Source organism: Protopterus annectens, chromosome 9.part0, assembly GCF_019279795.1.
Source record: "Protopterus annectens isolate FY-2018-M chromosome 9.part0, PAN1.0, whole genome shotgun sequence".
NCBI classification, from domain to species: Eukaryota; Metazoa; Chordata; order Ceratodontiformes; family Protopteridae; genus Protopterus; species Protopterus annectens.
Window position 1 is genome coordinate 1,894,824,295 of NC_056743.1, and position 14,639 is coordinate 1,894,838,933.

Below are 14,639 nucleotides of genomic sequence, written 5' to 3' on the forward strand. Positions count from 1 at the left end.
GCTCCACACAATTCAAATAAAATTCACATTACAAAAGTACATATTTAGAATGCAAATACAGAGAAGAGACATAATAAGAGGTTGCAAATTTATAAAGTACATAATGAAGGTTACACATATTTGAATAGACTTAGTATAGTTACTAAGAAGTTACATTTAAGTGTTACTAAAGAGTACTAGTTAATAAGAAGTTACATTTAAGTGTTACTAAAGAGTACTAGTTAATAAGAAGTTACATTTAAGTGTTACTAAAGAGTACTAGTTAAGAGAAGAGATGAAAGCAGTAGAGTCGATGTAGGTAATAAAGGAAGATACGGAAAATGAAACGGAGACACAGTTAGGGAATACATCTAGAAGTAATATGAGTCACTTTAAAGAATCCAGTACTAGCTAGGACTGTGATGGAGAGGAAGCATAGTAGTATTTAATATGAAATAGATTAAGAGAATAGAAGCATATTACTTGAAAGCTTTTTTGTAGTACCTGTTCTGGAATAAATCTCAGCTCAGATTCTCAAAGTCTTTTTAAGCTTTGAAAACATCAAACTCACAATTCTAATTCCAGAAACAGAGCTCTCTTTTATTTAAACTATGAGCCTTCACAGCTCAGCCCTGCAGAGAGCATTTCAAGCTCTGCTCTGAAATGAACTCTCACATATCCCTTTGATGATTGCAAACACCTATTTATCTTCCGTGCAGCACTGCTTAAAAAGGCCTAAGCCCTACTAAGGCAAGGTAGGCCAACTTCTAATAAAAGCTCAGGGTTTTCAGAACAGCCGTTCTATAGGTCTATCATTATATGCATGTACATACACACACACACACACACACACACACACACACACACACACACATATATATATATATATATATATATATATATATATATATATATATATATATACATAGACCTAGACCTATACATATACATATAACAGGAACAAAGAGGTAATTGTTCCCCTCTACTCGTCACTCATTAGACACATTATAGAGTACAACGCCCCTTTTGGTATGTACCTCACAAGACATCTACAACAACTGGAAAGGCTGCAGAAATACCTCACAAAGAGGATTACTGCCCTCAAACAGATGCCCTACGCAGACCGTTTCAAAAAGCTCCAGCTTTACTCCGTTGCATATCGACTACTCAGTAGTGATCTTTGCCTAACATACAAAGCTATGTCAAACCCAGAGCTGTTGAACATGCTCCACTTAAAGAAATACCAATCACTATGAACTACATGCTCTAGGGACCTAAACCTTGTCACCACAATAAACAGAACATGCTAGAGGGATAGATCCCTGTCTCAGAGACTTCCCATACTCTGGAACAAACTACCTATCTATATCAAACAAAGCTCCTCATTAGCACTCTTCAAGAAAAATCTTGATGATTGGATGGGAAAGAGGAAATTCACCCCAGGGGTGACCTCTGTGGTTCTGTTTGACAGGGGCACAGGAAAATAATTTTCTTAGGTGGCAAAAGCCTGGGTACCTTTTTGGCTAGGCTTATATAGGCTCTAGGCCCAATAGCCTAGTACCTACCTATGAACCTATGAGCATACATAGACATAGACATATATACATATCATATACATAGACATATACATATCACATACATAGACATAGACATACACATATGACTTTATCAGAAGGTGGTTTGTCTGATACTTTTTTAAAAATGTTGAATATATGTGTGTGTGTGTGTGTGTGTGTGTGTGTGTGTGTGTGTGTGTGTGTGTGTGTGTGTGTGTGTGTGTGTGTGTGTGTGTGTGTTTGGTTGCTAGTGAGTGTTTGCAGTTTATGGCTAGAGTAAGATCTAGGTTTAGGGACATATGAACTACTGTCTGTTTTTGATACTGAGTGTGTTTGACTCTTTCTCTCTCTTTCTTTCTCTCTCTGAGTGGCTCTAGTACTAACCCTAACTGCCCCTCGCACTAACACTAACTCTTACATTAATTTACAAAAACACTGTCTCTAACAGTATCACTACTTGGAAAAATTTGGTCTGAAGTGACTGTTATGGTTACGGTTAAGCAAACAGAGAAACAGACTTGTTTGTTTCCTTTCTTGATCATCCGTGTTTTGGAGTTGTGCTTTAATTTGTTTTTTTCTGGTTGTGCACTTCACTATCTTGTGCTATAATCTCCAAGATTATGCAAACTCAGAGGAGAAGAGGGACAATTTATTTATTTTATTTATTTTACATTTGTTTACCGGGGGGTCTGACTGAGCCGAAAAGGCTCTTTTTCAGCAGAGGCCTGGGGAGAAAAGCTCCACAAAGAAAAATTACAGACACATTTAGTTATTTAGACATGATCAGTATACACACAAATTACAGGAGACATGTTTTTACAGTGGTATGCGGCACATAAACAGTTACAGTGGAGAGAACAAACAAAAACATATTAATTTTAAAAATAAAGGTAATTAATAGAGTTGTGGTGTACAGCTGAAATTTGTAACATAGGTAGAATACATACATAGTACACAGGTACAGTGCATACATTGTAGATTAGCCAGTGTTTGTGAGTAAGACTGAAAACTATTATCAAGTGCTCTAGATTTTGTATGTTCGTGTTATTGCTTTCAATAGCCTGGGGAGCAATCATGGCACTGCCAACTTTGCTTGAAACATTGCCTGATGAGGCCTTTAAAAGAGGCTTTGGATGATGTGGTTTGAATGCTTGTAGGGACAGAGTTCCATTTTTTAGCCACTGAACTACTATATAGTGCATCTCCAAAGCTATTGTAGCTGTTGGTGACTTCTAGTACTAGTTTGCTTGATGATCTAAGAGGCCTTTTGGCTGAGTGATGTTGTACTTGGTTTTCAAGGGCAGGACACTTATTGGGGAGGTAATAGATAGAATGACAGAGGCAGAGCTGATTGTAGGTTAGGAGGTTGGGCAGTTCAAGCCAGTGGAGCTGTCTCAAAGCAGTACAGTGATGAGTTCTATATGAGCAATTTGCAGCAAAGCGGGCAATTCTGTTATAGCAGGCTTCCATTTTGCTTAGTTCAGTTTTGTTGAGATTAGTCAGAATGGGAGATGCATAGAGTAGGGTGGATAGAGGTTGGGAGCGAGCAATGGCTGATCTTGTGTTGTTGGTAAGAAATGGTTTGATACGGTAGAGTGACCCCAGTTTGGCATGTACTTTTTTAATAGTTAAGTTGAGATGACTATCAAATTTTAGGTGGGAGTTTATGGTTATTCCCAATAGCTTAGCCTGTGCCACTGGAGCAATTGGAGTAGCATTAGTGGAGTAGATAGTGAATTGACTGTTAGTGTTTTTGTTAGAACTGGTTATAATCATAAGCTGAGTTTTCTTTGGATTGAGGATAAGTTGGGCTTTGGTAATGTAGTTTTCAATGTCAGAGAATGCTAGTTGAGTTGTTTGCAGGAGGGTGGGAATGTTTTGTGCAGCACAGATTAAGGTAGTGTCATCTGCATACTGAATTATAGATGCATGCTGTGTGGAGGTATGGAGGTCATTTGTGAAGACTGTGAATAGTAGTGGTCCTAAGATAGAACCCTGTGGGACTCCTATAGTTATGGGCAGCTGAGGAGAGAGAGAATTTTCCCATTTCACAGCTTGGTACCTGTCAGTTAAGTAGCTTTTGAACCAGGTAAGAGTGGAATTTGATAGATTATATTGGTTTAGTTTGTTTAGCAGGATTTGGTGTGAGACTGTGTTAAATGCTTTGGACATATCCAAAAAAAGAGTTGACACTTGTAGGCCTTCATTTTTGAGATGGTTTACTGTGTCTGTGAAGCAGAGGAGGGCTGTAGTGGCACTGTGGGCAGGTCTGAAACCATGCTGAGTAGGTGATAGGATGTTGCTGTCTAGGAGATAGTTTAGCATCTGGGTATGGATGCATTTTTCTAGGATTTTGGCCAGGGGGGAGAGTAAAGCAATGGGTCTGTAGTTATTAAGTTCAGTGGAGGTCCCGCCTTTATGTATGGGTGTAACATAGGATATTTTCCAGAGTTTTGGCACATAGTTTTCAACAACTGATCTGATTATGAGAGTGGAGACTGGGATAGCAATAGCATCTGCTGTGAGTTTCAAGAAATAGCTGGGGAGTAGGTTGGCTGCTGTTGATGAGGTTTTTAGTTTGGAGAGCATGCTTTTGATTGAAGTGGTGGAAACTGTTTTGAGGGTAAAGCTTGTATTAGTGTTATTTGTGTTGGGGGGGGTAGTGAGGAAGGAACTGTCCTGTGATACTAAGGATAGAACTGAGTTCACAAAGTGGGAGTTGAATTGTGTTTCAATAGGAACTGTAGTGTCAGGGGTGGTTGGTTTGGGGGTAGCCTTTTGGGTGGATTTTAGTAGCTGCTTTACATTTTTCCAAACTTTTTGCGAGTTGTGTTGGTATTTAGTTTGTAATGTTGTGTAGTAGGATTATTTTGTCCAGCCTAATGCATTTTTTTACATTGTTGCGCAGTTCTTGGTACTTGGTTAGGCTTTGTGTTTCTTTGTTTTTTTGATAGTAAAGCCAGGCAGTGTCTCTGGACTTGAGGATTTGTTTGGTTTCTTTACTGAGCCAGGGAGTTGTAGAGGTTCTAACCTTGATTTTGCGCAATGGAGTGACAGTGTCTAGGTGTTGTAGAAATGTTTTGTTGAAATAAGCTACAGCCTGGTCAAGTGGGAGGGTTTTTAGGGGGGTCCAGTCACAGTTACAGAGTAAAGTGTTGAGGACCTCAGGAGAGAATTTTGTTGTGTTTCTAGTGGATACATAGTTAGTGGTTTTGCATATGCTTTTTCTACTATGTATAAAATATATTATGTTGTGGTCACTTAAGGTGTCTGGGAGACTGCCTGTGTGAGGGTACAATGTGGGGTTGTTAGTTAGGACCCAGTCAAGGATGGATTCCCTTTTAGATTTTTTATCACATCTAGTTGGAATTTGGACTAGCTGCTGGTAGACATGGAGATTTATTAGATTACTTGGTGGTTCTGATATACAGGTGAACCAATCTAGGTTGAAGTCCCCCAGAATAAGGGTTTCTTGTGAGTATGTGGAAGAACACCAGGATAAGAAGTCTTCAAGGCTAGCAGGTGTATTACCAGGTGGAATATAGATCACAATTGTGGTGATGACCTTTTTAGGGTGAAGTTGAAGTTGTGAGATAAGTATGTCCCAATTATTGGGGGAGGGGTAGGAGTTTGGTAATTGACAGACAGTTAAGTTTGACTTGTACAGTAAGGCAGTTCCACCCCCTTTACAAAGTGGTGCGTCTTGTCTAATGATATTGTAGCCAGTAGGGAGAACTTCTGAGTTAGATATGTTTTTATTTAGCCAGGTTTCTGTTAAAGCAACTATGTCTAGGGAGTAGTGTGCTATTGTGGCCTGGAGTTCAGGTATTTTATTTTTGATACTTCTAATATTAATATTTAGCATTAAAAGATGGTTGGTTTTGCTGCTGTTTTTGATTTGCTCAGGGATGAAAAAAGTGGGGGTGTTATGTTCTGACATTTGTTTTGGAGCAGTTTGAGTTGGACAGGATGGATTTGGGACTGGGTTGAGGTGGATATCCCCACTTATGGTGAGCCTGGAGTTAAAATGGTTATACAGATGTTGGAGTTTGGTGAGGAGTGTGAGAAAGTATTGTGTTTTTTTGGAGTAGGAATGAGAGCATATGTGTTTAGTCCTGAATTGGTCCATTATGTAGTTCTTGAATAACTGTGGGCAGATATTATTATAATGTATGGTGTCTGTATACGAGAGTGCATAATGCAATGTTGTGCTACTACGTTTAGGAATATTGCTAGAGTGATAACTTGTGGTGTTGTAAAGAATTATGAGAAGACAGACTAGACTTAGTTCCGTGATAGTCATGGTTATAAAGTTTAAGTTGTTTCTAGGTAGGAGGTATGAATAGGAATTATAGGGTTGCACTATATGTGGATGAGGAAGTAGTGTGGGTGATGTAAAAAATGCCTAGCGGGAATGAGAGTGATTGGGAGTATTTTGTGTGGAGCAAGTTGGTGTGGTATAATGTGATATGACTTGAGGAGCTGTGATTGGTGGAGGTGTTGTGAGGGTGAGCTGTGGGTGTGGCTGTGATTACTATAAATGTAGAGGTAGTGGGGGCGGGAGGGAATAGGGGGCAGGGCAGAGGAGCAGAGAGAGCCCGAGCGTTAGGGAGGGCGAACGGAGCGGGGCAGAGCCAACCAAGACAAACAAAACAGTAAGTATTACTTTACAAATCTGAACACTTTAAAACAAATTCCTGAGGTCTAGTGGCTTACCGGCAAGCAGAATGTAATTGCTGAAGAGCACTTGTGTCCTGGTGGGAGACTAGAAATTTAAAGATGACTCCATGCTCAGCAGGATTCTAATATAGACTTTGTATTGGGGGAGGGAGATAGCACAAGGGGTGTAAACCAGGTGGAATGCAAAGAAACCAGAGAGGCAATCAGTGGAAATCAGTGAAGGCCTCAGAGGGGGTAAGTAATAATTCAAACTACCTGTAAAGTGAAGGAGAGAAGAGACAGCAAAGTTTATTAAGGTTGGGAGTGTGTCTTCACATTGACTTGCTGATTGGTAACCCTTATGTGCACAGGCAGAAAAATACAAAATATGCCCTTCTTGGTCTTCTCTGCCACAAGACAGGTTACCAGCAGTCTTCTAGGTTCAAGATGCTGGGCATCACTGAACTAGTGACCCACAAACAGCACTCCAATATGTATGTATATGTGTGTATGTGTACATATATACACATGTATGCAAGCCCTTGTGTGCTGTCTGAATATGTACATATTTGTGTGTGTGTGTATGCGTGTGTGTGTGTGTGTGTGTGTGTGTGTGTGTGTGTGTGTGTGTGTGTGTGTGTGTGTATGTGTGTGTGTATATATACATACACATGTACATAAGCCCTTGTGCGCTGTCTGAATGTGTACATATTTATATATATGTATGTGTGCATATATACACATGTACACAAGCCCTTGTGTGCTGTCTGAATATGTACACATTTGTGTGTGTGTGTGTTTATACATACACATGTACACAAGCCCTTGTGTGCTGTCTGAATATGTACATATGTGTGTGTGTGTGTGTGTGTGTGTGTGTGTGTGTGTGTGTGTGTGTGTGTGTGTGTGTGTGTGTATATACATACACATGTATGTGAGCCCTTGTGTGCTGTCTGAATATGTACATATTTGTGTGTGTGTGTGTGTGTGTGTGTGTGTGTGTGTGTGTGTGTGTGTGTGTGTGTGTGTATATACATACACATGTACGTAAGCCCTTGTGTGCTGTCTGAATATGTACATATTTGTGTGTGTGTGTATGTGTGTGTGTGTGTGTGTGTGTGTGTGTGTGTGTGTGTGTGTGTGTGTATATACATACACATGTACGTAAGCCCTTGTGTGCTGTCTGAATGTGTACATATTTATATATATGTATGTGTGCATATATACACATGTACACAAGCCCTTGTGTGCTGTCTGAATATGTACATATGTGTATGTGTGCGCGCGCGCGCGCGTGTGTGTGTGTGTGTGTGTGTGTGTGTGTGTGTGTGTGTGTGTGTGTGTGTATGCGTGTGTGTATACATACACATGTATGTAAGCCCTTGTGTGCTGTCTGAATATATACATATTTGTGTGTGTGTGTGTGTGTGTGTGTGTGTGTGTGTGTGTGTGTGTGTGTGTGTATATACATGCACATGTACGTAAGCCCTTGTGTGCTGTCTGAATATGTACATATTTGTGTGTGTGTGTGTGTGTGTGTGTGTGTGTGTGTGTGTGTATACATACACATGTATGTAAGCCCTTGTGTGCTGTCTGAATGTGTACATATTTATATATATGTATGTGTGCATATATACACATGTACACAAGCCCTTGTGTGCTGTCTGAATATGTGTGTGTGTGTGTGTGTGTGTCTGTGTGTGTGTGTGTGTGTGTGTATACATACACATGTACGCAAGCCCTTGTGTGCTACCTGAATATATACACGTGTACACAAGCCCTATTTGAGTATGTACATATTTATATATGTTTGTGTGTGTTTGTGTGTGATTGTGAGATTTATAAACTTGTATGCTCAGAAGGAAAGAATCAATTAATCCTGGAGCTTCTCAAAAACTTACATAGAAAATGGATCAAAAATGGTGGTCATGCAAAAAGTGATTGGGTCGTTTATCAGTAGAGCTGACAAAATATTAATGTGTAAATATGCAACTTAAGAGAGAGACAACTACATTAGTCGGCCTTTTTGTTGACTAATAGCAATGAAATACAACATACTGATTTATAATTTGCATGTGATTCTGCACATCTCTGCTGTTATGCTAAACTCATAGGAATGGGTTCTTTTTGTTCAGAATATTCTGCTGTTTGCTCTGTTATCTCTGTCAGGATAGTTCTCATATATTTTAGCCAGAATGAATCATTTAACCTTTGTTAACCAAACATGATTTTCACTAATTTTATGATTACCTCTTGTAGGCAGTGACATGGTAGATGCGGAAAAAACAGGCATAAAAGTTGTTACCTCTCCATATAAGATTCTTTTTACAAAAACATCAAAATATTTCAAGCCTGGAATGCCATCTGAGCTCATGGTAATAACGTTTTTTTTCTATTTTTGTCATGTTGTTGATGTGACATATGAGATATTTTTGCTTAAATGGTGCTGCTGTTATGTGACCACACAGCTTAGTCTTTATACATACTTAGGTATAAAATCCTGTGCCTGATAACATAACAGTTATGCTTGTACGTCTGCCAGTGCTCAGGGTTATAATATGTCATATAATAATATGTGCTAAATTTGAATAGGGCATCAAGTTGTCTAACTGCCACATGCCTCAATGATGTAACCAAAATATTGTAAACACAGGCACAGACATTTATAGATGGATAGAGAGAACTGCTACATACCTCAATGATGTAACCAAAATATGGTAAACACAGGCACACACATTTATAGATGGATAGAGAGAGAGAGAGAGAAATTGTATTTAGTATGTACTTATTTTATTCTGATGTTCTGTTTGCTTTCTAAAAGAAGTTTACCCTTTTGCTTAATTCACTGCTGCCCTCTGATGGACACAAACAGGTTTTTAAAACACTTAGAAAAAAAAAAAACTGCAATATCTGTTTACTAAAATCCAGGTAAAAAAAAAATGAGCACAGCAGCAGATAATTTACAGTTCATTATATGCAATGAAAGCCGGAGAAGTTGTAAAAAAGTATGGAAACACCTGTACGAAATAATCTTAAATTGTTTTTGTTAATGATAAACTTGCTGTACGTCTACTATGCTATAACATTTATAAAATATCAGTCTCATATTTGTTTTGTTTTCACAAGGAAATACATTTTTTTCCACAAACTTCCATCAAATTTTAACAGATAAACAAAACATAACCAAATAAAAAAGAAAAAAAAACAGTACAAAGAGCATAAACAAATAATAATAGCACAGTGAATGGAGTTTAAGTGAGATTATACAATGACAGCAAATTACTATTCAAAAACATGCACACTGATTGGTCAGCCTAACCAATGTGCCTGTTGAAAATCAGGCAAATACCAATAGAAAAAATTCTAGTCACTGAAGTACCATTGAGCGGCCAGACTTTCTTCTATTAGTATATGTTATGGAGGCATATGTGTCTACTGTCCAGATTTTCAAGAATGTCCAGATTTTTGCCTCATATTTTTGGTCTGTTCCTCATACAATGTGTGGTTTTCTGACAAATCACTGAAGAGTGACGTCACTAAATAACAACACTAATTTCAGTTTCATATTTCATATCCTTCAGATGATGCACAATAACTCAAATGTTATTTTAGCAGAGTTTCATAATTCCTATCCTTCAGACAATGCACAATAACCCAAATGTTATTTTACCAGAGTCTCATACTTCATAACCTTCAGACAATGCACAGTAACTGAAATGTTATTTTACCAGAGTCTCATACTTCATATCCTTCAGACAATGCACAGTAACTGAAATGTTATTTTACCAGAGTCTCATACTTCATATCCTTCAGACAATGCACAGTAACTCTTAGCAGAGTTTCATACTTCACATCCTTCAGACAATGCACAATAACTCAAATGTTATTTTAGCAGAGTTTCATACTTCTTATCCTTCAGACAATGCACAATAACTTAAATGTTATTTTTAGCAGAGTTTCATACTTCATATCCTTCAGACAATGCACAGTAACTCAAATGTTATTTTAGCAGAGTTTCATACTTCATATCCTTCAGACAATGCACAATAACTCAAATGTTATTTTAGCAGAGTTTCATACTTCACATCCTTCAGACAATGCACAGTAACTCAAAAATTATTTTAGCAGAGTTTCATACTTCATATTCTTCAGACAATGCACAATAACTCAAATGTTATTTTAGCAGAGTTTCATACTTCATATCCTTCAGACAATGCACAACTCAAATGTTATTTTAGCAGAGTTTCATACTTTACATTCTTCAGACAATGCACAGTAACTCTTAGCAGAGTTTCATACTTCATATCCTTTAGATAATGCACAATAACTCAAATGTTATTTTAGCAGAGTTTCATACTTCATATTCTTCAGACAATGCACAATAACTCAAATGTTATTTTAGCAGAGTTTCATGCTTCATATCCTTCAGACAATGCACAATAACTCAAATGTTATTTTAGTAGAGTTTCATACTTCACATCCTTCAGACAATGCACAATAACTCAAATGTTATTTTAGCAGTTTCATACTTCACATCCTTCAGACAATGCACAGTAACTCAAATGTTATTTTAGCAGAGTTTCATACTTCACATCCGTCAGACAATGCACAATAACTCAAATGTTATTTTAGCAGAGCAACATATACAATCAATCTGGATTTTGGGGCCTTTGTCCCTTGTTATTTAAGGCTTTGTCCACCTTTCTTGAGCTAAGGGGTTGAGACGTATGTATGGAGGGCAGAGCAAATACAAGGAAAATCAGAATTGTTCTGCAAAACAAAAGAAATGTAGCTGATTTTCCTTGTGTTTCTGGCCTGTCTCTTTAGTACCTATAAACTGTCCGGATTTTATAGTTTAACAATAAAAGCAGTGGAGAGCCTCCTTTCTCCATTGCTTGTTTTCAACAACACTGATATACTGTACAAGCAGGGGGAAGCGTAAGTCCCATATGTACAACAGCAAATGTGGAAGAATGAGAAAAGAACATGTAGGAAGACTACAGCTCCGTCATACAAAGACATTATTTAGGAAAAGTAAGCAATTTATTTCTTAAATAATGTCATTGTATAATAGCAACAACTGACTCATAACTGTTGTTTAATCAATCGGGCTTTGTCTCTTCATCAAACCGTGCCAAGCATGAGTAAATCCTCAGATATATCCACACCCACTCATTGCTTATTGTTTAAATATACAACTCAAACAAATTGTATTGTGATAATCTTTCAGTATTTAACATCAGTACAATTGTTGAATGTCTTTACTCCTTAAATATTATGCTGCTAAGAACTGAATTATTATAAAGTGTCCTATAGCTGTTTTTGTCATTAGCCACTTTTTCATTTTTTTAAATCTTTCTTTTGTTGTGCACATTTTCTTGTTATGCCCATTCTATTCCATTTCTTTGATGGGATAATTATTCTGGTTATACAGCAAGTTAGTAAAAGATAACATTTACATGAATTACTTTCTTGAAGCTGGAACATTCCCTTGTGTCATCCTTGGGAGAAGGGAGGGAGGTTTTAGTGTACAATGAACAATGATAATTGGTAGCTACATTTTACAAAGTTATCAAAAAAAAGTACTTCAGATGATAGTAAAATCCATACACTGGCCTGGTGGTGGCTGTGAAAATATGAAAAGCAGTAAAACAACACAGCAGTTTCCTTTTAACTACAGCAATTATTTTATTCAGCTTCCTTTATATCTATATCTATTTATATATCTATTTTATTTATCTATCTGTCTATCTATCTGTCTATATATATGGATGTAGTTCTAACCATCGAAGAACACAAATCTTGAACGGCTAACAATTGATTCAAGCCCCCTGCTCCCCATTGTGGAGAGCACAGACCCCCCACATCTCCTGCTAATTCTATATACCAGTACCAAGATTGCTTTACAGTAGGGAAAGGGCAAATTCCCTGAACCCTACTGTTTACAATCTTACATGGACTCAACACCGGAAGAAGTGATCAAATGAGTTTGTATTACTTCTGCCAGTGAATAACAGATTTGAGATATAGATATATATATATATATATATATATTTGTGTGTATGTGCATGTATGCGTGTGTGTGTGTAGCATTTCATCAAAAGTAGCTTTGACTGAAAGAAAAAAAAAGTAGGTACACCGAAAATAATTACACTTGACTGAAAAGCCATTTCATTGAAAACACTTTAGATAACATATATACCATAAAAAGCTTTTTTGCAGGAGATCAGCCCCCTGCTCCCCCCAAGTGTGTGTCACCACCACTATTGTCTTAATTATAAATTATAAGTTTGCTTTCACACACCCTTGGAGAAAAGAAGAAATCATCACATACGGTAATTCATTGCTGGAGCACAAACTCAATCATCTACAAATCTGGGGGTACAGAGTGATAGCAGGCATTGCTAATTTACACCAAATATTTTAATTACATCACTAACATGATCAGAAATTATACCAGAAGTACCATCCAGTGACTGCTACACTTGAGAGGCTAAACACAATGCATGTGCGGAGCAATAGAGTAGGATAAACTCCTTTGGATAACCGGAACCCAGGTCATAAATGGACAAAATAACTAGCACTAGTATCACATAGATTATCCTGTAATGAATAGGGACTCTGTGAAGGCTGTGCAAATATGGCCTGATATGTTGGTAATGGTATGTATGAGTAAGTATCCTTTCTGCACTATTCTCCACCAGCTGTACACAATCAGGCTTAGTTCTGGCTTGTCCGACGTAAAGGGCATTGCACTAATCCAAACCAGAAAGAGACAGATGAATAAGTAGCTATTGAGAAATCAGTTTGAATTATCAAGTGCTTAATCTTGGAAATGTTTCTCAAGACAGAAACAGGAAGATTTCGCTATACAACACCCGGTCCTAAAATGTTATCCCTCATCCAAAAATAATAATAAGAGTCTGCACCTGGCTAATGAATTAAAGCATTTCACCGTAATACAAGATAGAATATGTAAAGGTATAGCAGAGCATCTTATCACAGCTACATGTACTGCTAAGGCCTCCATCATTATGGTGTTTAATTTTAATTGATTTCCAGTTAGCTAATTATGTATGGTTTCTAGATCGTCAACAAGGAATAAATGTTTGTCATTCATATAGTGGAAGGGATAAGTAGATCTAAGTGTCATCTGCATGGCTGCGATATACCAGGCCCCTTAAGTAGATCTAAGTGTCATCCACATGGCTGCGATATACCACTCCCCTTTCTCTTAAGAGCTCTCCTAAAGGAAGCATATACATTGAGACCTGTGATATTCTGCAGTTACAATGGTATACAGATGAAGTATTGAGTCCTGAGCATTACCTCTGGGCCTGGCTGGACAGGTATGAAATAAATCAGTCCAGGACCATAGTGGAGCTATCACAGTAAGATCGCAGGCATTCTCTTAGGATATCATTATCCACAGTGTCAAATGCTGCAGAGATATCCAGGAGGACTAACACTGTATAGGGCCATGGGTCTCTTACCATGAAGTCATTAACTCTACCTTTAAGAAGAGTGTCTGTACTGTGACAAGTACAGAAGCTGACGGGAAAGACTCATTTGGTGCACTAACTGTAGGGGGGGGGGTCTCTAGCTGCTCATGGGCAATCTTCCCAGAAACTTTCCCACAAAATCAGGATAACAAGAGACTCTTTCAAGGTTAAAGGAAATAATCCATCCCTCAGTGAAGTAACCAAAATCTGGTAAATTACTGGACCCAGTCCATTAAAATTGGACATCACCAGTCTCAGTGGACAAAGGCCGATCCTGCATGTTGTCAGTTGCAAAGTGGAGAACACAGGTCAGGAGTATAGAACACCTACCAAAATCTGGTTAAAGGGAAAGGTGGACTTGCTGCACTACCCATGGGGCAGTTGAAAGAAGAGCAAACCTGTTGGATACAATTTTGTCAGCAAATACTCAAGCAGTGATCAAAGAGCTTCTGATGGTCAGACAGGCTGGCCTGCACAGCCTCCGTGCCAGCCATAAGAGTGCAGGTGGTTGACTAGCTGCTGAAGAGATCTGCTTAGACAGAAATACGTGTATATTTGGCAGAGACCTCTACTTGATAGATGGTGTAATGTGTCCATCAAGCTCAATGTTGTCGCTCCACAACTCTACTTTATGCAAGCAGTATTCCAACCTGCACCAGGTTCTACATGTGAGACAGAGATTAGGGCCAAACCAAGGTTTGAATCTCTTAGTATAGATATACTAGACATAACCTGGGACTAAGGTGTCCAAAGGTAAATAAATATCTGTTATAATCTTTAACTATGACATACATTATGTTGGGACCACTCTCTGATAGAAGCTGAAGGAACATATTTGAAACAGATCTACGGTAGTTTGATTAGTATAATGTAAAACCCTCAGGTCAAGATTAGGAGGACTGTAATTATGCCGACTAAGACCAAAGTGGACCAGGAAATGATC

General features: G+C 38.1%; 1 protein-coding gene across 1 annotated transcript in view; it reads left to right on the forward strand.

Moving 5' to 3' along the window:
• LOC122810818 (complement C3-like) overlaps window positions 1–14,639 on the forward strand; it is a 1,708,896-nt gene that overhangs the window by 440,276 nt on the left and 1,253,981 nt on the right. Inside the window, exon 10 of the mRNA XM_044082377.1 lies at window positions 8,454–8,569. Coding sequence (XP_043938312.1) covers window positions 8,454–8,569 — 116 coding nt within the window. The remainder of the gene's footprint in view (window positions 1–8,453; window positions 8,570–14,639) is intronic.